The 27,046-nt window shown below is 38.7% G+C and overlaps 1 protein-coding gene across 2 annotated transcripts; it reads right to left on the bottom strand.

Annotated features, from left to right (window-relative positions):
* Nucleotides 1-1,173: 1,173 nt before the first annotated feature.
* On the bottom strand, nt 1,174-25,090 carry LOC105059791 (zinc finger CCCH domain-containing protein 45). 2 transcript variants are annotated; one of them, XM_019855628.3, is made up of 9 exons: nt 24,554-25,090; nt 22,633-23,034; nt 18,951-19,113; nt 18,680-18,790; nt 12,075-12,143; nt 11,334-11,397; nt 5,982-6,040; nt 5,770-5,856; nt 1,174-2,403 (listed from the first exon to the last, which is right to left on the bottom strand). In XM_019855628.3, the coding sequence occupies exons 1-9, from the start codon at nt 24,934-24,936 to the stop codon at nt 1,567-1,569; spliced, it is 2,175 nt and encodes a 724-aa protein (XP_019711187.1). In that variant the 5' UTR covers nt 24,937-25,090; the 3' UTR covers nt 1,174-1,566. The 2 variants fall into 2 exon arrangements, with proteins under 2 accessions (XP_019711187.1, XP_010941538.1); XM_010943236.4 differs by lacking the exons at nt 5,982-6,040; nt 11,334-11,397.
* Nucleotides 25,091-27,046: the final 1,956 nt, after the last annotated feature.

The raw sequence follows: 27,046 nt of genomic DNA, 5'->3' as shown, positions 1-27,046 counted from the left end.
ACCAGCCTGCATGCCACGTAGTATTCAGATGAAGTTGTCAAGCCGGATAGACTTTTTTTAATCTTTTTTAACTTTATTCTCTGGAACATTTCTGCCAAAAAGAGCTTCTCTGTGCCAAATCCAAGTCTTGTTTTGAAAATAAAGAGCATAAGAATGATGAGATCCACTATAATTTGGAACATCTCTTCTACACAAGAACACAAAACCCACAGTGGTGTGACAACTGACGCAATCCCAAGTCACATGTATGTCCCTTAGCTTGTCTTCAGTCTCTTTCCACCCACATCTCCCTGAGCTTGTCTTCTGAGTCTGTCCTAGACTACACGCCTATCACACAAGTAGGAAATCAGAGCATCTAAAATAAGACCATGAGAAACGAAGCATCGACAACTGTGATTTGCCAGGATGTAGTTTGAGAAGAAACCAACATGTCTGATGGGATGCTTGATCAGCAATTCATATGAAATATCCAAAACGCATTCTCAAACACCATCTTTTTCATTTTATGTCAGTACAGAAATTATTTTTTTATTTTGGTTCCAGCTCCATGGAGCTCCGATCCGCAAGTAATATCAGTTACTACTAATCAGCAAATGAAAAAGATTTAAGCATGGGACCATACTTTATTTACTTGATTGAAAACCTGATTCTAGCATAGCATGGAAAAGATGCTGCCTGACAGAGCTGCGTGATTTCCCAATAACAACTACCTATATTCATGGTCATAACCATATGCCATGACCATTTAGCCTTTTCCTAAATATTTGACTTCAGCTGCATGGCATCAGAATATTCAAATGACTTCAAGAATTATATATTACAAACAATGCATCATTCAGGACTAGTTTGAAGGGCTGTCTCTCCATGGAACCCGACACTGCATGTTACTATCAACCAGCAAATTAAAAAAGATAAGCGCAAGATCATAATAGCCAATTTAATTGATAATAGTATGGGGTGGAAAACATGATGTTCAGCCAAGGTGGGTGACTTCACAGTAATAGCTACCTATATTCATAGTCATCCGATCAATAAAAAAAAATTCCGAGAATTATATATTATAAACAAGGAAAGATGACATTCAGAATTAGCTTGAACGGCACTCTTGAAAGCATGAAATGAGAGCAGAATCTGCTCACCATGCTTCAGATGATCGAAGCTGACAGCCGCTGGTGGTAAGTTGGCAAGGTCTCTACACATTAAAAGTACTCTGAGCTCGAACACAAATTCATATACAATCATGCTGTACAAAGTCATAGAAATCATTTCAGTTGTCAATGTGCCTACTCTATTATGATTGATTATTATACACATCCATTAATCTCCCTTTAACGCATCCCATTACTCTTGGACATCCAACACCCATTAATTCCAACCCCCCAACAGGAGGCTCCACAACCAGAGAACAAAGCATCACAGGAGAGTGCCTTAATTCAGGTCCTGTACCACTCATCAGATCGCGAAAATCACCCTTCAGCAAAAATGTTAGTAATATCAGTGATTTTGATGCTCAGTTATAGGTGTCTCTTACTGGTCCAAGGCTGCTTCCCCCTCAGACCCATGCTGCTACCTCTTTCCTTCACCATGCCTTGACCGTCTTGGTGCTGCCTCATCCTCACTCTCACTATCATTCTGAAAACTGTTTGCAGCAACAAATTTGTCCTCAGTTTGGGCCCTTGCACCATGATGATACCCCATCTCATCATCTACTCCATTGCTAGGTCCTGTCAGTTCCTGACCCTTGCTGCCCTGATCCGATCCTGGCTCAAGCCTGTCACTCCAATCACTTGCTGGTCTCCTTTGATCCCTCTTTGGAGCCCTAGTGTTGGGTGGAGGTGGAGGTGGATGGAGGAAAGGTGGCACTCCCATTGGACGCGTGGATCGACCCACACCTCCCATCACCGAACCACCCATGAATGGTGCCCGACCTGGGCCCATCATCATCCCAAGGCCACCCATTGGAAAAATGGCACCAGGCTGGGGTGGCCTACCAGGGAAAACCAACCCAGACATGGGGCCTGTTCCTGAGAAGTCACCAGGAAATCTTGGGCCCGCATATGGTCCAAAAACCCGGGGAGGAATGCCAAAAATATCTGGCGCCGCAAAGCCATCACCATAACCAAATCCATCAGCACCCATCATGACAGGAGGGAAACCCCGGACTCCAAGCATTGGCCTCCCTCCACGCACCAGTGGCATGTGTGGCTGCCACATCATTCCTCTTCCTCTACCCCTTCCTTGGGCACTCTGGCCACCGCTCTCCTCCTCTTCCTCGCTTTCTTCATCCTCCTCTTCTTCATTGTCCTCAAACAGGACAATATCTGGATTATCAGCTGCTTCATCCGTACTAACCCCCTTTGCTTTTTCCTCATCACGTTTAGATTCCGCAGCAATCAGCATTGCCTGCATCATAACCCACTCTTTCAGTACACAACACACGCATAAATATTTAGAATCAAACAGAACAAGAGACGGTGAATAGCATTCAAGTATGATGATGGAACTAAATCAAACAGGTAAATGAAGTTGAAAAAGTATGTATAACAGACAATTTTCAAAATTGGCCAAATCATTGGCAAAATAAATTAAAGAGCAATCAATAAATCTTTGCCTAACCAACCTTCAGCATTCATAAATATTAAAAGAAAAACTAATTGAATTTTATTTGAGGATTTCTTTTAGCATATTATATGAGAAAAAAGGACAACTGGTAATTTGTTAAGTCACAGGATTTATGACAATGATGGTCATTAACCTGTAGGTCAATTTAAACAATCCCAAGGAAGTGCGAAACCAATTGAGTACTTAGGGGAGCCATGGGAAATAATGCAATACATAGAGCAATGATAGATGAGCAACCAATAAACTCTGAATAAAACCTTTTTGGCATGAGTTTTACAATCCCACATGTTGTCAAGCCGAAAATTGTGGAAGAAGACTTCTTAGTAGATGAGGAAAGCATACGCGACATCACAAAATGAGGAGAGCATACATGATGATGATCGATTAAAGGTAAGCTGAAGAGTATGAATCAAGTCACACAATGGTATATAAGGGCTCTTTTCTCATATACAGGTTTCTTGAAGAAACTTAAATAGAATTTATGAAAAGCTAAAAGTATTTATTGTTGTCAGAATTGTATGGAAAACCAAAGAAATTGTTTTCTGATCAAAATGTACCAAAATGGGTAAACAAGGAATGCTTACCATATTCTATTTTGAGATGGTAATGGTACAACTACTTCATGATCAAAAACTAAAAGAACGATGAAATTTTGATAAAATAGTCTAAAGCGCTTTTGGACCTTAAATATCATTAGCATGGTAAGCATCAAAATAAGTATATGAATTGTAACCAGATTTTATATACTCCACAACTTGTGATACCACCATCCTTTCTACACGTACAAATTTAAATGATTAAGAGGAATGAAGAAATAACTGGAAGCATTTAAAAGTTAACAACCACTCTCCTGTGTGTGGAAAATCAAGCCTACGGGACTTATCTTCTACCTAGGATGCTGAACCACTTAAGAACCTCTCCAGGAATTTGGTCCCTCACATGCTTCCTTAGCACTTCTTTGTTTAAGAGATTCTCTTCCCCACACCCACATCCCAAACTACTTCTGCTTCAGGTAACTAATAATGCCAATTCATAAGTTGAAACAATAAAAGAACGCAAGAACAATGGCCTAGTCAAAGGGGAAATATTTATAAATTCATGTGGGGAGGCAAACAGCATAAAGGCCAAGAATTTATCTGTTATACATATTAAAAATAAAAAACAATGTCCATCTATATACGACACATATGTCAGGAATTTCTGATAAAATCTCGAGGAAACTTGCAACTGTAGACATCCTGGCCGGTTATGTGCTTATAAAATTAGTCATAAGACATAAAGAATTTGTACTGTATAATTCCTTAATTTCTCCTTTGTCGCAATATAGAATAGTCTTCACCCTACCATGTTCAATCTGTCGATAGGCCTTCAAATCCCGTGACAAAAAGTAATTACTACAATAATGACAATCAAAGATCGCTGACTTGGAACCAGATCCTATACCAATGATACAAGTCGGTACGCCCCCGCACCGGACTCAAACCGCGAAAATGAAGGAGGAATCAGGGAGGAAAAAGAGAGAGAAAGAGAAGGACGGAGAGGGAGGGAAGGAAAGAGAGACTGGCAGAAACACCGGTGGTCGCCACCGAAGGGCCGCGAAGGCTCCTGGTCCTCCGTGAGATGCAAGAAGAGAGAGAGAGGAGAAGAGAGAGGAGAGGAGATAAAGAAAGGCGGTGGGGAGGCCGTCGGAGGGCTGCCAGATGGCTCAAAATAGCCCCATCCATGGCCATCGTGGTTCGAAACAGAGGTTCACCCTTGTTTCGTCGTGTTTTTCAAAAAACACGACACACAGTAAAGCCGGCAATGGATTTGCCCCTTTCCGTCCATTGCCGGCTTCACTATATGTCGTGTTTTTTAAAAAATACGATGAAACAAAGATGAACACCTATTTCGAACTCGTGGCAGCCATAAGGCTATTTTGAGCCGCCCAACGGCCACGACAGCCACTCAATAGCCTTTCGCTCCCTCCTCTCCTCTCCCTTCCCCTCTGTATCTCTCTCATCTCGCACCTTGCGGAGGATCGGGAGCCCCGAAGGCCTCGACGGGCCACCATGGTCTTTCCCTTTCCTTCCCTCTCCTCCTCTCTCTCTCTTCCTCTTTTTCCTTCTCCCTCACTCCATCTTGCATTCCAAATCGAATGCCCGAACCATACCGATCAGCTGTCGGTACGGTTCAACGTACCCCGAACCATCCAGTTCAGGATGGTTCGGTGAACCCTATTGACAATAATAAACAATAAAGGAGCCCCACACATTTCCTGAATAAATACAAAGATAAAAAAGAGAAAATAAGGATTTTGAAATGGACGAGAAGGATATAACCATACTATTATTGGTAACCATACTATGCTAAACATCCATATGGCCAGACACACAGCAGTGAGAGCCACCACAAACAGCAAAAAGACGCACCTTACAATGTTGATAACCTTTTTAGATGGTATGTATCAGACAGAAAGTTTGATATAGACAGACACTGTAATCCTTGGTATGAGCTAAATATGAAAACAACATAGCATTAATTGCCAAAAAACCATAGATGTCTAAAAAAGAAAGAAAAATGCTTTGTGTACCCTAGCACATCCCCTGGCGTACACCCCAACCAGAGTTTTACTAGTTCCTGGGGTCACCCCATTTATCCTCATGTATGGCGCACAAAACCTGGTTTGGCACACATTCCTCATATAACCTGGCAAGAAATATGCTAGAAGAAATTGAAGACTGGACAAGAATGGTTGAAATAAAAATAGAAATGTTAAAGGTAGCAAAAGATACGGTAAAAAAACATTATTAGTGTTTTGGAGGAAATGACAAATGGCATTAATAGTCAAATAATTGAAAGTTACATGTCATTACTCACCAAAAAGGCAAATTAATGTACAAGCCAAAGTGATAAACAAAATTAAGAATCTTCTTTTCATATTAATGTGTAAGTCAGATATTTAGCCATAATATATCTTCGCCTCAAACCCTAAGTTTCTCAAATTTCTACAAATTCTTTATCCTGGGATATGGAGGATTCGACAAAAATGTGCAGCCATAGTTCATCAATGACAAAGTAAATCTGATGTCCAATGTAGGTTCATTCATAATTAGTGGTTACACAGAATACAGGTTATAAAAGTTAGGTAAATGTGAAACAGCTTACCATGAGTTCACTATCTGGCTCAAGATAAAGCAAAGAAGCCAACTGTTCACCAATAAAAGGCTCCAACTCTTGGCAGTCTCGACTTATCTGCAATCATCTCAAAAAATTTGATAAAAACTAAAAATTTTAGTCACAATGAGATTCAATTTTCAAGCTTCCAAGAGAACAAACTAAAATAAAAGATAGCCAGTGCCTTCATAACAAGATCTTACCAGCCCCAGTAACTTCAAAAGCCTCTGGGTACGCGCAGAAAATAATCCCCTACTTGCTACTGAAATTACATCTATTATTAGTGAAAATGGAAGGTGTGACCTCAACAGCACCATTACCATTTTGTCAGCTATCAACATTTGAACCCCATTCATCTCAGTTAACAGAACCACATTGTCAGCAATCAAAATTATAAGACTCACCCAGCTCTCTTAAATGTAACAATGTATCTTTCTTAATTAGCCTTCTATAAATAAAACTCACTCCATCCAAATGGCGAATCTCCTCAAGCATGCCAGACCCAGAATCATTTTAAAAGTAATGATCTGAACACCCATATAACACAAATAGCAAGTCCTGGGCTGGAATAAACTACCAGCATTACATGATCTATGCTTGGTTCTGTACTATGGGTCAGATATGCTAATATTTGACCTTGAAGTTTGACAATTAAATGCACGAATTTTATATGGAAAATGCTAATTTCTTCTCTTCTCCTGCATCCAAATTCCAAATTCCTTTAAGCATGAAAGACCCAGAGTTCTTTCAAAACCAATAGCATCATGTGCCCTACAACAAAACAGCAAGTCCTGGACTGGAATAAACTACCAGCATTATATAATCTATGCTTGGTTCTATACTTCTACGAGTCAGGAAATTATAATTGTTAGGCCCTGAAAATTTGACAACAAAATGAACTTTATATGGAAGTTAAAAAAGTTCAAAAATATTAATGCATATGAATCATTTTGTTGAGCTTAAGCATGGTTATAGATATTTTCCTCATTTTCTCGCTAGATCTTTGTCGCATCCAGACAGAATATTCATTAAGAATGTTTATAACCAAGATCCTTAGAAATGGATATTCTAAATCTTGAACCACTCCTTAAATGACTCAACCAATTTAAATGGCATGCAAAATAACATCTACTGCTCATTTAAATTACATGAATGGCCCTCTAGTCTGTGATGCTGATTTATGGGTTAAACAATGTAGTCTAGCTTTTTGTAATATGGGTATCATTTAATTATAAATTCATTTATTAATAACAACAACAAAAAATAGATAAAGAAGATATTAAACAAATAGTTTGTGTTTTTATGCTTGATACTACTAACTTTGAGGGGATTGCGTAATCCAAAACTGGCCCATGTGTAAGCCTATATGAGTAAACTTAAAAATGCTAAAAGAAGAAACAATGTCTTTTGCCCCCACAAGGACCCAACATCAATCACCATGGTCACATTAAGTAACTTGTTTCGCTTATTTATTATAAGACGGCCTTGCTCCTGCACTACAGCTTGATTAATGAAAGCACACATTCGTTCCGCATTATTATCCTAATCTCCTATTAGTACTTCAACCTTTTTTCTCTGTCACTATATTCGATAACTAAAGCTAAACCTGGAGGTTTCTTTATAACAATAGGCCACCAAATACGTTGAGCAACAACTACCAAAGACGAAGACATTTCTTAATGCAAACCCTTTTGGGATGGCCTAGCTTTAGTAAGCCCAAGGGGTAAAGAAAATTATGAAATAAGAACTTTTTGTGATGTCATTCTATTGTGCAAAAAAAAAGGTAGAAAGGGAATATGTTGATGGTGTTAGCAAGGTCAAGGTCTTCAAAATTGACAAATCAGTTTAGAAGGCTGTTAAGTATGGTAGTACACTAATTTTAAAGGTCATAAATGGTCCTGGGAGCATCTGTAGTTGATGTGTAAGCAGATCTCTGGTCACAACAAAAAGCTTCGAGAACAGTAAGGTGTAGAAAAGTGGATAAGGGGATAATATATACAGAAAACTGTTGAGACATAGTCCCCCATCATATAGGTTAGCGACTAGTTGGTATTGTATACTCATAGGCCCATCTACCTCCCAGCTTAAACTTTTGAGTTGGACTTTAACATCGTAATGTCTTTCCTACTAATGCTTCCATGCTCGCACTCGCTAATCCGCATGCTGCCCCTCTTTGAGCTCCATCCCTTTGACTCTACATGCGAGAGGGGATGTTGAGAAATAGTCATACATTGGATAGGTTATGGACTAGTTGATCTTATATACTCATGGACCCATCTGCCTGCCAGCTTAAGCTTTTGCGTTGGACTATGAGACCAATTCCCAACAAAACAGAGGATGGCACAAGAGAAATAAAGGGGTTACGGAAAAATAGAAAGAGAGAGAGGAAAATAAGTCAGGAGAGAGAGGGTCGATGGCAGAGGGAAACAACAGGGAGAAACAACAGCATTTTCTTGCTCAACAATTGAAACAATTGAACTCACAAAAAATTACAGAAGTCTATACTTTTCTCACCTGCTATAAATAGAGCCCAGCTTTCCCACATATAGAGACCAGCCTAAGGACCAAATAAACAAATAAACTTTTTATCCAGTTTTTTTTTTTTTTTGGTACTGACTTCTTTCTCTAAAAAAAATGTTACAGAGATCAAAGAAAAAATAAAATCTTGAACACAATAAAGTATAAGAAAGTTCTTTTAAAAAAGGGGTTTGAATTTGGGTGGATAGAAGCAAGGTTTTACATCCCGGTTTATGGGGGGCATCCTAGTTATCCCTTCCCATTCTTGTGAGAAAACAAGACTAGGACAGGATTGGGAGTCCAAACCCAGCCCCTGCGGAGAGAAAAAGAAAGAGAAAAAAAAGAAATGAAGGAAAGATGAAGAAAAGGAAAAAATGAAAGGAATGACAATGAAGAAAAAATGAAAAAAAGGAAGGAAAGGAGAATAAAAAGAAAAGAAAGGAAAGAAGAAAGGAAAGAGAAAGAAGAAAAAAAAGGCAAAAAAGAAAGAAAGGGATAAGGGGGAAAAAGAAAAAGGAAAGGAAAAAAAGGAAGATAGAAGAAAAAGAAAGAAATAAAGGAAAGAAAGAAAAAAAAAAAAGAAAGAAAAGTAGAAGGGGAGAGAGACGGATGAAATCTACCAAGTTGGATGACCAGGACCGCAACAATGGGGCATCCCATTTCATATTTCATGGAGAAACCGGGACCCCTTTCTCCCACGGAATTTAAAACTTTGGACAAAAGTAAGATGGTCAAAGAACACCATCATGTTGGCAAGGATACAAAGCACTTGCTTTGACTCAAATAATAGCACTTACTAGGCAGGATTAATGAACAAGAATATAAAAAGCTATGCCAGTTTGATGGAATATGACATATGCGACATGCTCTTTTGCATGTTTTAACGTGATTTTGGTTTCTAAACAATTTTGAAAAGCATAATGTCAAAATCCACAAAGTATTAGACACTATTATGCTGCATATATTTTAAGATTTCATAATACCGAATCACTAACATCACTAACAAAGCAATACGCTACTTTGAGGTTGTGCTATCCCAAGAAAGCTTTATTTAAACATTTTTCATACTTATTTCATATTTTAAACATCAGTAATATCAGAAAACAGTGACAATGAAGATATAATTAAAACAGACAGCTGCCATTTCTTAAAGACCTCAATATTCATTTGGATGTTTAAAGACTTGTTGTTGGTTTTGGTTTCAGTTGGAGCAAATAAGTTTTTTGGTCTCAACCTTTTCAGCAATTTTGGCTCTAGTTACCTAACTTTGATAAAAAATTACAAAGAACTCCAGAAAATGCCATCAAAAATTAAGGTAAAAAATTACAACAACTTCACAACCTCTGCCACATAGTAGCAACCAAAAAAAACATCATTTCTTAAAACTAAAATACTTCAAAGTACCATGGTTCAGGTGTAATTTGTCATTTTATTGCATAAAAGCAATCTAACAAATCAATAGAAATTTCTAAAAGTTTGAGCTCTAGGATATCCGATTTTACAATGACGGAAATTTGCATCTCTGCATATATCTGGACTTTAATGCTGCAACACTTCCAAGTCTTCTCAAAGCTTGTGATATCTAAGTTTAATCCAGAAAACATGCCTCCTAATATGTAAAAAAAAGGGAATGAGATTAGAACGAATAGGGCTTAAAACGGGTTGGGTCGACCCGTGACCCGACCAGGTCTTGACCTAATGAGACCTAAACAATCCATATTCAAAGACCCGTGGGTTGGGTCGGGTTCAGGTCGAGACCGAGTTTTGAATGTTTCAATCCCAGCAGACACGACCTGGCCCATATGTCACCTTGGATCTAATTTGGGTCAATGAAAAATGCATCTGACCCAATCTGAACCTGATCAGACCCAATCCAAAAATCTGCATCATATAAAACTCCTTTATGCTAAAAGTATCTTTCCTAATTCTTTGAATTTAAACTAACTCCTCTTTTTTTCATCTCAACAACTACATCCGCCCATCCATATTCACTTATATTTAAACATTGGTATTTCGTTGTTTGTTTTGGTAGACATTTATTTATAATGCCCTCATATATATATATATATATATATATATATATATATATATATATATATATATATATATATATATATATATATATATATATATATATAGTTTATCTGGAATCTAGTTTTTTTCTTGTTGAAATACACATTTATCAGAGGGATATGAATGGGTTTGGTATCATTTTTTTAGGAAGAGAGGCATGAGAAGCAAATGAGCTTTTCATGGCCTCTCTCTTCTATTATTTGAGGGGAGAGGCCGGTTCACCCATCCGAACCATCGATTCGGGCCAGTTCGGCTCTGAACCACTCAATACCGGTGTGAACTGACCGGTTTGGGCTGGTTTGGCTCCGAATTGCTCAGTTCAGAGCAATTTGCACTGGTTCGGTGCCTGCCCTGTTTTAACTGCCTAGTGACCGGCACTCGAACCAAACCAATTCGGGCCGGTTCAGCACACCAGGCTGGTGACATCAAACCTAAAAATGCAATTATTTAATTAATAAGTAATAACAGCTCTAAATTATGTTATGTAATTATTGACTTTGGTGAGAGTCCTTTCAAGCTTAATTGCTGGGTTTCTTCAAAAGAACAATCAGTCTAACATTGTCATGAAAAGTTTCGCATTTTTTTCTGATTTGCTAAAATACAAGGTAACCAATATGAACTATGAACTAACAAAACATGGCTCAGATTTACCATCAATTATTTGAACTGGTTATTTGTAAGCTAGATTTCAAATTAACTACTAATATATATCACTCATCACTAAAAGAAATGGTAGGCAACGACCTGTCATCCATTAGATCACCATCCTCCTATAGTAGTTGTATTAGTATTTTTCTGCTTCTGGTCGAATTTTACAGTGATCTTGAAATGGCTTTTGATTTTCCTGTTGTCTTTTGTTAATCAAGAAGACAACAAAGCACAGCACTGAGCTAGGTATTATATACTTTTCTCACTTCTCAAATGATGCCGACCAGAAAAAAAGGGGGAAAAAATAAACGATTAACCTGACAAAGGCACATGTTTCAACTCCCTGGCACAAACAAACATGTACAGCAGACTGGATGGTACCTAGGATACATAGACATACGATATAGTAAGGTGATGCCAACCATTTGTAAAGAATATCAGCTGAATCATAAAACACACATTCATATTGACATTTTAAAAGAAAATATCATGCCCAAAAGCCCCTTGATACAAAAAAAAAACACAAAGGAAAAATGCAGAAAAGTAGCTTAGCATATCTTATCATACATATTATGCGGAAGAATACTTGTCCAGAGATACGTAAATTACACACGGACCATGTTGTCAAGTAACAAATTAATAAGGAGCTGACCTCAGTAGTGTAATTGTGAAGTTCAAGTTAATGTAAAAGATTTAATGTTACACTGTTTAAACGACTTCCAGGGAGTTGAGCAGCACATGAAATTGGCCAATTTTCTGAATATTTCAGATTGCGTGTGTTGTATTTCTGAAAAAATGCATAGTTATCAAGAGACAAGAAAAATATTCGATGGCATTCAGCACTTGACCAGCATTCTATATTTACAAGGATTCCAAGCAAATATTTTCAGGAAAAAAAAAAAAAAAGAACCTATGAAACCAGATGACAACATATCTACCACTCATCCTGCAGGTCTAACATCACCATATCTATTATGTAATAGCAAAAATAGGATAAAAAATAAGAGATGTTATCAGAAGCCGTCAGTCGGGTTAAAATTTACAAGAACATGCCATACCTTCACTGGTAAGTTGTCATTGTATGGATTCCTGAGATGATGAGTTTTATTGAAGGACAACTCACATAACTGCAATTTAAAGGCAAGTCACAAATATTTTGAAGTTGAGATGCCATAAGAATAAGCATATAAATTGCATTATTTATTGATAGAGAAAAGTTTCTAGTGGTTAGACAGCAAACAAAGAAATGCATGACACTATAAGCTATAATCAATATTCACATATTTGAGCAACAGTTTATCAATCAAAGACAGTAGCAGCATAAATATCTAGTACCTGCAGACCAGTCAAAAAGATGAATTAGGTTATTAGAAGGCTTTAGATCTCCAAATTATATGCCCACTAAATTATTCATAAACTGAACAATCAATGTCGTACAGAAAATGACAGTCAAAACAATCCCCACCCATCAGCATACTCTTCTGACATGAATTTAATCATATTCATACCTATCTTTGAAACATGGATCTTCTACGCTGCAGCTTCCACTTTCCTTTGGAAAATAAAACTAATGCATTCAGTATCAAGTACCTCCATCTGATCACTCAGCTTAGATCTGAGCCATATTATGTTAGGTCTTGACCTTCAACATAGCTCCGGTACTCACTAAGAACCTCTACATGAGTCTTCGTGAGCAACTGTTCCAACAAATTGCAGCATACTTGTCTCAACTTAGAGGGCAGGCTTTGGCACAACTGTAAGGTTGCTCCATTTTGACCTCAATGCCAGGGATTTGAAACATGGAAACAACCTCTCTCTATGAGAGGATAAGGCTGCATACATCTAACGCTCCCGAACGGTTGCTATAAAAGGATCCTCATGCACTTGCACACCCTTTTATTCTTGTCCGACTTCCATCAAAATATTATTTTAGGTCCCAACTCTCTTTCTTGACCCCTCAACACAGGTCCAGCCCCCTATTCAGATCAAGGGTCTCATTATATATTTCTTGGGCTTGGCGATAACACACTATTTGATGGAATGACTATATGCTTCTTCGAGGTGAATTCAATCCTTATACTTCCATTCCCAGTCACACCACATATCAAAAAAAATGTGAACTTTCCATTAGGTCTAATTTTTTTACCAAATTGAAAATACATACACTGGGTAAAACTAGAGGAAGAACTTTGACCTTCTCTTGGCTTGATATCCATAAGTATTAGACATGCTAATCAATATAAGAGGCACCAAGGAATGATGTTATATACCATTCACAAACCTTATAAAGACACGCATATATATATGTATGTACTAGACTTGAGCAAAATTGGCCCAACCTGCCTAACCCAGTCTAATTTTTGGTGGGCTTAGGTAGAGATGTTTAGTCTGACTAGCTAGGCCTGGCTAAAAATATCAAGCCCACACCAAAATAGGGCCAAGCTCGTGTTTTCCAAATTTTGGCATCAACCAACCCAAAAGTTATATAGCATGTTTATGTTGAAAGAAAAAACTCAAAAAGAATTCAATTCACTAATGAGATCCCATCTCTTTAAATAGATAAGAAACAAGTACATAAGGAAAGAAGTACATACTTGGAAAGCAAATACATACTATATTTAGAGATAGTAAATTTAGAGACATACTAAATATGTTCTTCTTATACAAGGACTTATTAAATAAGCATAATTTTAACACTCCCCCTCAAGCTGGAGCATATATATCAAACATGTCCAGCTTGTTACACATAGAGTTGAAAATACCAAAAGACGGAGACTTAGTCAAAATATCAGCTAACTACTCGAATGGAGTGAATGCTGCTATGATGATCATGTTCATCATAGCATCTCTTTGAGGGTGTCCCAGATTTATTTAGCCGTCTTCGAGAACATGACACCGACACAAACTTTTTCCTCTATGCCATAACACAACAATCACTAGCCAGTTAGTCGTCATAGGTAGGATCTTTGAAATTTAGAGAATTTTTAACCAGATGTCACGCCTTTCATTGCGTACCAATAAACAGTTTGAACAATTGGATCCACAAAAGGTAGTTAGTACCATTGAGCTTTACTATAGTTGTCGTTAGATTCCATGTTGCAGCATCAAAACTGAAAGTCAGAGATGTCAAGAGTTGTTTGTTGTTGTGATTTAAGAACGTCATAGCAGCCGAGAGGAGGACAAAAACAATCAGACAGCCAGACAGTAAAAGAGGGAAGGAAGAATTCCTTTACACGATAGCCAGAAAAATTACGGACAGTGTACTGCTTCCGTGATTAGTAGATAGCTAGAAAGACAGCCAAAGGACTTTTGCATGGCATAGAAAAGGAACCTATGTTGATTTGTCTAAAAACAGATTGCTCCTCGGAATGCACAAAAGTTTCCTCAGCCAATCTTGTAGAATCACAAGCAAATTTCAGCAAACAGTGAGCATAAGCATTAATCGAATCTCCAAGATAGCAAAGGATGGACTGCTATAGCATAAACAAATTGATTTCAAGACTGTAATAATAAGGATAAAGCAAGGACAAGAACCCAAAGTCCTAGACGGCGGCTACGATTCTAGCAAGAACCAGAGCCAACCATCGCCAAAGATATCTAACGATGGAGGAAAAGGGCAATGAAAAAGGCTGACAAGGAGATGGAAAGTGGCGGTAGTGGTGGTTTAAAAGGCTTTGAGAAAGAAAAAGACAAATAGGATTTTTGAGAAGAGAGTTGGAACCTTGGTATGGCTAAGACTTTGAAGATTGCCGACGAAGAAGAGGGACTGCGACGTGGGCTGCTGCAACTAGGGGTGATGCGGAAGAGCTGCTGCAGCTAGGAAGGGCTGCTACGGCCTGTTGTGGAAGGAGGGGCGGTGGAGGGCTAGGGTTGTCGAAAGGGTGCTGCAACTGCTTTGATACCATATTGAAAAGAAAAGCTCGAAAGAAATTCAATTCATTAGTAAAAACCCATCTCTTTAAATAGATGAAAAACAAATACATAAAAAAAGAAGTATATACTTGAAAAGCAAATACATACCATGTTTAGAAATATACTAAGTTTAGAGGCATACTAAATATGTCCTTCCTATATAAGGACTTATTAAATAAGCATAAATCTAACAATTTATATAATATATATTACATTATAGTATATTATATATATCATATAGTAGATATATTCAAAAATGAAGAAACAAATAAAATTGGAAAGAGAACCTTCTAAATCCCTCCCATTCTCCACCAACCCCTAATAAGCAAGCCACATTCTCACCAACTTGAGCACCCGTGTCATGCTCACCTCCTACCTCCCATTCTAAATCAAAATTTGAGACATGAAGCTAAGCCCTTAGTTTAGGCTCTTGATCCCATGCTTAGGCCACACCCATACCTTCCTGACTCAATCAATGCTCAAGCCTACGACATCCCAAACATAGTATAACCTTATGAAGAGCTACAATATTGCAAATATAATGTCAAATGAAATAATATTATGCACCATCAATAGAACTAAATTTTCCTGTATTTCTATCGACCATCTTTGATCTTTCAAAAGAATGCATCTGAGTTGTGAAGTTGTAGAAAATTGTGTAGTTGATCACTTATAAGGAAACAATGCTTGCGGCTAAAGCATCTCATATTTAACACATGCTTGCCAGAAGAATACCATGTAAATATGCATCAGCAAGTACTTAAACATAAATATATGGATATATTGGAAAAGATTATACCAGACAGTAGACACACTTTTGATCCACTTGTAGAAGTTCAAAAACATTTTGTTTTTTTGCTTCTCAAGTATCATAATATTTCAAATCATAATCAATGGTGTGGATTAAACAACTCATCACATAATTTTCATGGATAACTTTTGCACTAAAATCCTACCTTTGAATCATGTGTTCCTAACAAACCCTAAAATGCGTGAAACTCAGAGAAAACCAGAACACTCTAACCCAAGGTTAAGAACCCAATTCGTTCCAACCATGCCATACCACACCAGAGAGACCATGTCATGGGTCACATCCAGGATCCCCACTCTAGCCAGACCTAGTCATCTCATCCATCATAGCTGAGACAGATCAGGAATGTCGCATCCCAACACTTGGGATGGCTTGGCATCTTGGGACATCAATTTTTTTAAAAATTTTTATTTTTGTTTTCTGCTAATTGTTTAGGTCCATCTTGGTATTGTAACAACTTGGAAACAAACCCAAGATAGGCCTCAATATCAGGATTTAAACTTGCTCTTACCCATGGTCAAGCCAATCATCACTTTCACTTTAATCAAGTCTGTTAGGTTTATTCACAGGTCCTACTCAATAAACAAAAGACAGTCCATCCAAGGCTGCTGCAATTAAAAAAAAAAAAAAAAAGACCAAGCACAAACCAATTGCATGGGACTCAATTGGGAGTTCTGACTTTCTTCACATCCCCAAGGCAAATCATTCCGAGAATGATGAGGACCAAGCACAAACCAATTGCATGGGACTCAATTGGGAGTTCTGACTTTCTTCACATCCCCAAGGCAAATCATTCCGAGAATGATGAGGGTTCTCTTGAGTTTCTCCATAGGCCCCTCACAACTCATCAATAGTCCTTGATCTTTGGGAGCTCAAGGGTCCTTTGAGTAACAAAACAAAGGGAGCAAGTCCCAGAATGTTCAACTACTAGATCATGCAACTACTCACATCAACAGTTATGCCATGATTTCCTTCAAAGTACATATGCAATAGACAGCCTTCAATAAACATGCTACATTTGCTTACTTAACAAATCTCTCTATAAAAGAAATTGAATGGCTAGTTCCAAAAAAAAAAGGTATTTTTTCAACAAGGTATAACTAGCAATTCCTATTTATCTATTATAGAATTGAACTTGGATCGATTCCCTTTTCATTTGGAAGTATTGAATATACCTATAATTCTGAGTTTCATGTTACTCTTCCCTAAACACATGTCAGATCCAAAGGCATCCCATTCAATCTAACAGAATCTATAAAATGAATCACATATATGTTACTAGAACATCTTGCATCGGGATCTACCAGATCAAAGGCACTCTCCATACAAGGCAAACTTTGGCTTTTGATGCACATGAGCTTACCAATTTAATAGGCTACTCATCAACTCTATCCTCTACAGTGCAACTTCAATTGCTTCATCTAATGTTCTTGGAACTTTACATCTCCTAGTTTTGCCACGCACAAACCTCAAACTTGTTCATCTTTTAACAAAGATTTTACATGCATACCCACATTCTTACTCATCAATTTATTCCATAAGACATTATAATATGGTCATAATCGATCAAGCCGTTTCCTACTAAATACAGTGTTAGTTGACTAGAGCTCAAAGTTGAGAAGGCTCCATGGAAGGTTGACCAACTAGCCTGATATCAACCCTATAAAATTGTCACCGAACTCCTAGCAAGAGTTTGCCACAAAACATAACATACATGACCAACCGGCAAGGAGACTGATCACCTTACGAGTTGCCACTTAAGCTTATGCGACCATGCAAAACTAGGGAGTTTAATCCACTATGACATCAACAATCTATATAATATTCTATAAGATTTTCCTTAATTTTTTTTGGTAGCATACAACACCTGCAAAACCCTCCAACATGGAATCTCAACACCAATTACTACCCTCTAATTCTATCATGTATCTCTCGATATATCACATCATTCTTCCATATAGCATACTCACAATGATAAAAAAAATATTCCATAATTCCAGGCCATCAATTTTCACCATCCTACTACACTTGAAATCCATATTATAAGTCACTTGGTTGTTAGACCATCAAAATTACAGCAATTCCACCTTAAATAAACTTTAACACTGTATCATCCTAGTAATCAATACCGCATCTACCACGTTGCATGGGACTGCCTCCTGCATACCAGCATGCCATTTACCTATAACTCAAGGGTTAGGGCCAATCCTTGGAACAGGCCTAGAGCAACCAGAAACTGATAAGTTTTAAAAGCACCCAATGCAATAGCTTTCATACTTGTGAACATCTCTGATAAGTCATTGATTATGTTAATAGAAGACTTAATGGATTATTTGCTTACCTTGATAAACAATTATTACCTCACATGAATATTGATGACATTACATGTGTCCACAAATATTGCAAAGATTCTTTTAATTATCTTTATACATTTTATCCAATTGTCTACACAAAAGTATAGTTTGGACTTTGGATGGTTGACTTCCTGAAGTAAAGTAATATTTGTTATCAAGAATAGTTATTTTTTGTTTTAATCTATGTCCTATAACCACATTTTAGAACACTATCATATCCTATAAACCAGTATGACAGTCAAGGTTTAAGTATCATGTACCATCTGTCCAAAAAAGATAGCACTTTTTTGCTGCAAACTGGCAAGTGTCTACATGGAAACATGAACACCTAAGTCAATGAAAAGGCTATTTATTTGCAGACATGACATGAGTTTTTTTTAGTGATGCAGACTAATCTGGATGACTTTATAAGCAAATGAAAAGGCATGTTATCTGAATCTGCTAGAATATGTATCGATGACTAATAAAAAGACATGGCTTCCCAAGGAAAGAATGCCTTTAGCCAATTAAACATACAAGAATGTATTCATCGCAATACATACTTCTAGCCAAATAAACCTAGCAAGGGATATCAAAATAAACATACCTTTAGCCATTTGACTGAAAAGTTTCGACCATAATGTGCAGTTCCGTGAGCATATTTCCAATTCCCTCCACCAACATATCCACCAATCTTAGATGTCATCTTGGCACAACCCTTATAAATCACAAGCATGATTTGCTTCAGCCACAAAATAATAAGTGTGAAAGGTATATTGAGAAACCAATTAAACTAATGGTTTTTTCTATCCATACTTTTTCAAGGGTTTGTATTAGGCACATGTTTGACAAAGCATAATGTAACAAGTCTATCCTACCTGGAAATGTCGAGTTCTGTTGACTGAGAATATCAAAATAACATTCTCCGACGATTCAAAAGCTTCATTAAGTTTTGCCTCATTACTCCTTTGAGTTGCCCAAACACCCTGCTGAACGGATATTTCCAGATTTTCTCGGTTGCAACTTTTAACAATAAAATACCTAGTTATTCATATTTCAGAATAGAAAATTTAATAAGAAGGCAGTGACTGCATCCAATGAAATCCATCCAAAAGAAAACATAAAAAAGGGGAGAAGCATATGGAAATGTTGTAGAATAATACGTAGATGCAGATAGGATGTTGCTATCTGTTAAATATTGAAACAAGATGGAAGCAACCTATAGAGCAATAAAGCACAATTTACGATAGCAATCAGCTCCGATTAAGAAAGCATAAAGCCATTGGTCATGTCAAATCAAGCAGTGCACCATGTTTGTCCTATGATGATGCTTTACAACAATAACTACACTTCCATATCAGCTGCAACCGCTCCAAGGGTTAAAGCTTGGACCATGACGAGCAGATTTGAGACAGAAGTCACAAAACCAAGTGAAACAGCCAGAATTTTCATAGTTTCAACTGAAACTGACCTACCCAGTCCACTTTCAGTAGTTTCTAACTTAAAAATATTGCTATTCTTAATGTTTTCTCTCATCATTTTTGCAGGTCAATTGGCATTATGCTAATAATATTGTTATTAGTTTCAAACAGAACTCCAAAACTGAACTGAAACACAGTTTCAGCTGGAACTGATCCAAAATCAGTGTTAGTTTCATAGTTTCAGCCAAAATTGATTTATTGGTGAAATAGGTTGTATGTTGTGCTTCTATAATTTCCACTTCTTTCTTGAATTCCAAGAAGCATTTTGACAAGACTAAAGTTAAATTCTATGAGTCTTGAAAAACAAGAAAGAAACCTACTGTTAGGCCTTAAGAAACTCAAAAGAACGAGATTTTTCACATAGATTTAGCTATTCTAATGCTCAAATCCCAATTATGTTGATTACCATGTGTTTAATTCACAACAAATTATTGTATTATAATATAATGTAAAGTTTGGATTGTGATTGAATTTTAATTTAGAAAAATCATAGTGTGACTGTTTACAAAGCTATTAAAGCAATATGCCCAAAGGTCCTAAACAAATAGTGAGTGGCAATTTCTTGCTTGGAACCACTAAATAGATACTTGAAATAAATGGGCTTGGTTGAGGGTTCTTATAATCAGGTTAGGTTTGGTTAACCAAAATCAACCCAATTATAAATGGGTTCAGCTCAAATTTGGCCCCCCAAACTAATGGGTCAGCATGGGATAGATAAATTCTTAAAACATAGTCCTAGGCCCCTACATTGGTGGTAATAGAGAAGTTGACCATAGGCTAATTAGGGCTTGGTTCGAGCGATGAGAAAAATTATGCAACTGATGGTTAAGAAAACATAATATAATATATATATATATATATATATATATATATATATAGAGAGAGAGAGAGAGAGAGAGAGAGAGGGGGGGGGGGAGTGAAGTTCATAGCATATTGTGATATTTCTTCTCCACTTTAATTTCATCTCCCCTCTCTTGCTTTATTTAGATAGCCAACCGTAGAACTCTTCTTCCCAGTTCTAGTTTGTATACAACTTTTTTAAGATAAATAATTGACAAGAATAGACTTGTAAATGGCTTAGCGAGTTGGGAAATGGTCCATGTAAAACAAATAGTTTGGGTATGATTTTGCATTTATATACTCAATTACAATGGGATTGAGTATGAGTTGAGGATTTTTTGACCCAACAACAAGGTGAGCTAACCCAGACCCAACTTGACTCAACCCACTAGCACTCATACAAATATACTCAAAAATGGTTTTGAATTACCTTTCTTGGCTATTTTACTCTTCATTATGTTCAATTTTTTATTGTTTGCAACTTTATACTGGAACTATTGAAACTATCGAGATTGAAGAATGTCAAAACTGAACCCAAGTTAATTAAGCCAAAACTAAAACCAAATTTCAAATATTGGCTGACATAATAAGCCTTTAAAAAGTATTATCGAGGATTAAACTCAAATTTTGTAAATTTGGAGGAGACACAAAAGAACATAAGTGTTTAGTTACAAGATAATCAGTAGAATTTTCTTTTCAAAATATAATATGCATTATTCTTGTTTGCATTCCATGAAGCATCACTAGTCACTTGATAATTAGAACACCATTATTCTAACATGGTTCTATATAGTTGTTGGAGTTCCTCAACATATGATATATAATAATGTAATAGACGTTTAACCATTTTCTAACTTTAGGTATTTTTTCTGTCCTAATTTTAGAGTCATTTTTTATTTCAACAATTCTAAACAGCTTTAAAAAAGTTTCTGACCACCAAAACTATATAATTCATTCATGGGTTCCCAAAGAACTTAGCTATGGTTATTTTCTGATTACTTTTATTTTTTGGCTGAAACTCTGAATTCCAAATTGTCAATGTTGAAACCAAAACTCATTTTGTGATAGCCAAAACTTAACAAGTAAAAACATTCATGTCCATATTCCAGTGTTTTCACTAACATGAACAATGTTAGATGTCGTGTAGCAATATAAGTCAATACAACTAATTTTTGTTAAACTCAAAAATTTTCTAAAATATATTCAATCAATTTCCCTAGATAACATTTTTCGATGTTAATGCAGTGAAAAGCTTGTAATATGATGCAACATGTCTGTTTCGAGCTGTTACCCTATGAAACCAGCAAAAACATGTCCATGAGATTCATAAACTTGTCTTGTTCATGAAAATAAAACACATTTATAAATCCTCTTAAAGGACCATTTTAAAACTACCAGAACTAGTTCTCTAGAAAATAACCTTTCCAAGCGTATCTTGATGCCTTAAAAGTGCCCATCAGTGGAGTCACATGTCATTCAACATCATTCGGAGCTAAGTGGCAAGAATCAAGATATATAGGCCTAGTACACATAATATCAGAAACTTTAAACTTTAGTATGCATATTAGGCCATCCACTTGACCATTATAATAAAACAACACCAATGGAGCACAAAGATCATTCTAAATCAGAACAAATTACGCCTGATACAAGGTGATTTACAGCCCATGATATAAAAACATAGGTCTCATAATATTTTTACTAGCCTTTTTATTTTTGACAGCTCCTATAAGCATATTAATTGCTAGATACAATCTATAAACTATAGTTTTTAGATTGATGTTAATAGATGAGCATAATCATTTTATATAGCCTCTGATTATTCCATTAAATCATTGGTTATACAGGTGACATGAGAGCATTAAGTACATGAATGATCTAAAAGGAATAATTATTATGTGCTACAAAAAATCGGTCAGTTCAATTAGTCTCTGCTACCAACTTGCATCCATCTAGTTTTGATGCTAGTTAAAGAAATGTCTAAGCCAGATATATAAGCACTATGCTCTCTTGCTTACTGTTAAAGGAGAGCAGGAGAAAAACAAAAATCATTGAAACAAAGTTGATTCCCCACAGTGTAATTAAATACTCAATATCACCATAAGCTTTAATAGGTATAGGCTTCTCAGAAGCTGAATACAACTTTAGTTGAGACTTCAGAAACCAGTTCACATGATAAAACTCTACAAGAAGTTTTTTTTCAACAAAACCTGACTAAGTCTAGAAACTCCAGACGAACCTAGATTGCCCTTGAGGGAGTGGAGAAGCAGTTCTAGTGGCCTGGTTCAACAAGGCATTTGAAATATTCTGCACCTGATTCTCAGGAGGTGGCTGTGGTGGTGGTTGCGACTGCTGAATTTGAGTCTGTGGCTGTTGCACGTTGGACGGTTCAACTGGAATCGGTTTCGCTGCTGCATTTTGATTAGCTACTGCAGAACCTTGTGACAATTGAGGCCTTTCTGATTGTTGGTTATAACTAGTATTCCTATGCTGAAAATATCTATTTGAAGAGCCATAATAATTAAAAGCACTCAGATGTTGAATCTTCTGAAAGACCTCTTCAACAGGGGGAGGAGGTCCAGGCAGCTTTGCATGCCTATACCGACAATCAGGGCCATTTGGGCAGAAACCCAATTTGTACCTGCAGTAGATATAACACCAGAATGTCAGATCACAGGCCTCTGGATAAATGGGGGATGTTTAAAGCCTATCACAATATATAGTAATCAGATATCATACATGTACACTATCAAAAGTATTTCAAACCATACAACATATCCAATGTGATCCTAAATAATACAACCATACTTTACCAAGTAGTTTCTTAGTTGATGATATTTTAGTTATATCAGCAGCAAAGTGCTTCTTGCATATCAATTGTAACTGACAGCTGCAAATTTGGATACTAATAATGAGTTGTAGACCCTTTTGCCTTGAAATTTAACAATGTTTCTCCTTTATGGAGCTACCAATTCTAAAAGCTTCACCAAATGCAATTCATTCATTAAATCTCATCCTATTGGATAAATATCCGATTATACTTCCAAACAATAAGAACTACAATAAGGCACCAATATGTGGATTGTCTGATAAAATTGTGTCATTCTCTTCTTAGATCCACTCAAATACACAGTGGAAACTCCATAAGAAGCTAAGAGCAGATCAAATGAAAGCAATATCTTGGCATTCTTTCCTTTATACTAACATCATTAATCGAGAGCTTATGTACCTCATTTTCTTTTACAAATAAAAGATCTGTATCTCTATATACTTTTCAAAAAAACTGAAGGTTGTACCTTGCAAACAATTTAGTGCAAGATTCTTGTATCTAATTATAGATTCATATGTCCAAGATTTAGTTTACTTGCTTCATTCAATATTTTTTTTTGGATGCCTTTTGTCAGAAGTATCAATTGTTTTACGTTTTTCAATACTTAGTTTTACTTAATGTGGATGAACATAGTATTTCCCACCAAGTTTCCTCACAAATTTTAAATCTTATATACATTTATCCAAGCACTTCTCATAGTAATCCTTATCAGAACTTTCCATCTACTTCCATTTCTTAAGTACTCTGATCGAGGTCCTATGTTTCATACCAATGTTTAAGAAAAAATGTCCCTTTTGTTTTGAGGAGAAACTGGAGATCTAAAAACATATACCTCTACGGTCTAAAGCAAATCTATGGTGCCTCTTTTTATCTCCACATGTAGCTTTACTCTTTAACAACAGCTTCTAAGAAGACTCTACTAGTCTCGCTGCCACTGCCCCGACAAAAAGACAATCAATACAAAGCTAGCTTATGACAACACTAGTGACATATTATTGGCCAATTTTTGACCTTACACACCCATAAAGATAATTCATACATTCGAAAGGAGCCAAAAACTGCATCCAAGTATCCTCAAAATCAGCACCTTCTGACGAGCAATAAGGGAACCAAAAGTTCCAAAATTGCATAATCACGTACGAAATTCAACACAAGGCATGAAAGATTCCACAACAGAAATCGAAACCCTAAGAACTACATGTACTGTCTTGCATCTCATCAGCTTCGAATCACAAACCCCTGATACTAATTTCTTTCAGAAGAAATGAAAATCAGAAAAACATGGAAGATAGAAAGGAATAGGGAGAGGATGGGATCTAGAGATTCATACATGTTGCACTCCTTGATGTCCTCATTGGTGTGCTTATAGACACAATCCTGCTCGCGGCACTCCCCATAGAGGCGGAAGAATCGGCAGACCGGCATCCGCGCCTTGTCATACTGGTGGAGAAAACCGCAGGCGTCGCCCTTCATGCAGAGGCTGCGAAGCCAGTGGCGGCACACCGTCTGCCGAAAGCTCCGCCTACCCTGGATGTTCCCGCCGCTGGGAGCCGCATCTCCGGCGACGGGGGGCGCCACGGCACCTGCGTTCGCCGCTGCGGCCGTGGGGTCGGACGGCATCAGGGAGGCCGGCGCCGAGGAGGCATGGGCCGGGCCGCCGGCGTCGAGGCCGCCCTCGAAGTCGAAGCTGAGGGCTCCCTCAGGGTCCTCCATACGCTCCAAACGGAGGCGAGGAGAAGAAACCCTCTCTAGGGTTTTGGGGGAGCTCTCTTTTACGGGTTAGGGTTAGGGTTTCTGGGAACTGAGCGGTTTCGTCGCACAAGGAGGAGAGGGAGGAGAGAAATAGACGACCGTTAACAGTCGGAGACTTGGAGCAGGCTTAAATCGGTGCTCAATTGTCTACTTAGCAGGTAATAAATTTACTGCCTTTTTAGATATAAATAATGATTATTATATAATATAAAATGAGCATACTCTTTTTTTTTTGATTTAGATGAAAGGTGAAAAAACATGAAAGTAAGTAGGCAAAAACAATCTTTTCACTATGGTCATTCTATTAACCATAGGCATGAGCAACTTCAACCCAAGGAAAGCCTTGAACAGATTTGTTGGCTACTCTTGGACAGTATGATCCTAACCTAAACCGGTGAGAAGTTTTTTGGCATCGAAGAGTTATTATGTGGCTTAAGGAGGGTAACAGCAATACTAAATTTTTCCACCGTTGTATTTTCTTAAAAGGCCCTGTTGCGGCCAATCGCCTCGTCGCCCGATCGCCGGGAAGCGTGCACCTGCAAAAGAAAGTCCGCACTGACCGGAGACGGCTCCGGCGGGGACCCTCCGACGGTCAAGTCAGGGAGGTGACTGGACAACAGTGAAATGCAGACAGAGAGCTCTGAGAAGGAGAGAGGGAGAGGAAGAGAGAGGAGCGAGCCTGCGTATGTGGGAGAGACGAGCGGATCGATCCTTTGCACTGTTGCCTTCCCCGGTATATATAGTGGAGCACGGTATGGCGCCGTCATTAATGGCGCGGACAAGTGAGGAACTGTCAACTCACTGTAGGCTGTCAGAGCCGCCGTGAAAACATCATGTCGCCGTGTAGCCGTCTAATCACCAGGGTTGACCCGGCTCTCGGCGGGACAATGCCCCTAGGTAACTGTGCCGCATGTCCGTGTCAGAGCTGACAACGTCTGGCGGCTGTACGGCGGTTGGTGGAGTTGGCCGACCCAAGGTCGGTGGCCAGCAAAGTGGCGTCGGACTCCTCCGTCGGTCGGCGAGCTTCAAGTGGGTCGGCTACCGGACCTCTGGGTTCAGTCGGTCGGGAATGGACCGTGGAATGGCCGTGGTTAGCCGCTGATGGCGTCCGTTGGCCTGTCGCCCGACTTACGATCGGCCAGCCAGAGTCGTTCGTCGGGGCGTCGGTTAGTCGGTCGGGCCGCCAGCCGGTCGGGCCCTCCGATAGTCGGTCGGTCGGTCGGGCCGCCAGCCGGTCGGGCCCTCCGATAGTCGGTCGGTCGGGCCGCCAGCCGGTCGGGCCCTCCGATAGTCGGTCGGTCGGTATCTCCCAACAGTTGCCCCCCTCCACTCCTAAGTCGGGTGGAGAGCTGGCCGATGCCTTCATTCGGGTAGCAAGGCCGGGCGACTGGGAGTGGATTTGTCGCATGTGCAGATCCGACCGTACCGCCGGCTGATCCGTTGTCTGACACCTCACGAATCCCAAGTGATCCGAACGTCTAGTCGATGCCAGAAGTCGCGCCAGCGTCCGGTGTCAGACGCCGCGTCTTGTCGTCGTCAGTCGTCACGTCGGTGTCAAAAGATCGGGTGCCGGACGATACGGCGTCAGTCGATCGGATATTCGGCGCCGATCGCGGGTGAGGCGTCCCATCGAGAACGCGGACCGGCGCGGGCGGCCGACTGCGGAGCCAACTCCCGCGCGCCGCGTGTCATGGTGGTTGGCCGGCGTCCGCTCTAGCATTTAATAAGGGCGGTGCGGGCGCCCCGGGGCGAAGCGCGCCGAATCCTTAGCCAACCGGCGGGCGCCACGCGTCGCGCATCTGGAGGACCTTGGTCGGCGCGGGAGCATCTCGGCCGTCGGTCGGCCCTATATATATAGGACCTCCCGGACCCTGACCCACATTTGCCATTTGCTGGGGAAACTCTGTCCGGGCGATTTCTCGGTCGTCGCGGGCAGAGCTCTTCTCTATTTCCGGAGGGTCCATCGGGTTCGTGGTCCTCCTTCCCCTTCTTGCTTTCTTCTCTTCTTTCTCTTCTTTTGGTTCCTGCACAATGACCAGGAAACCGACTCAGGGAGCTCGGTCGGGGAACC

This window comes from Elaeis guineensis, chromosome 10 (assembly GCF_000442705.2).
Source record: "Elaeis guineensis isolate ETL-2024a chromosome 10, EG11, whole genome shotgun sequence".
NCBI lineage: Eukaryota > Viridiplantae > Streptophyta > Magnoliopsida > Arecales > Arecaceae > Elaeis > Elaeis guineensis.
Note: the sequence above shows the minus strand (reverse complement) of the source record. Positions and strands in the feature narration are given on the sequence as shown.

Excerpts from the sequence above, each read along its gene's own strand:
- LOC105059791 (XM_019855628.3), bottom strand. The coding sequence starts at position 24,936 with ATGGAGGACCCTGAGGGAGCCCTCAGCTTCGACTTCGAGGGCGGCCTC. Across the intron at positions 19,114-22,632 it reads CTCCCTCAAGGGCAATCTAG|GTATTTTATTGTTAAAAGTT; the intron begins GTTCGTCTGGAG and ends ATGAATAACTAG. Across the intron at positions 11,398-12,074 it reads ATGACAACTTACCAGTGAAG|GTACCATCCAGTCTGCTGTA; the intron begins GTATGGCATGTT and ends TATGTATCCTAG.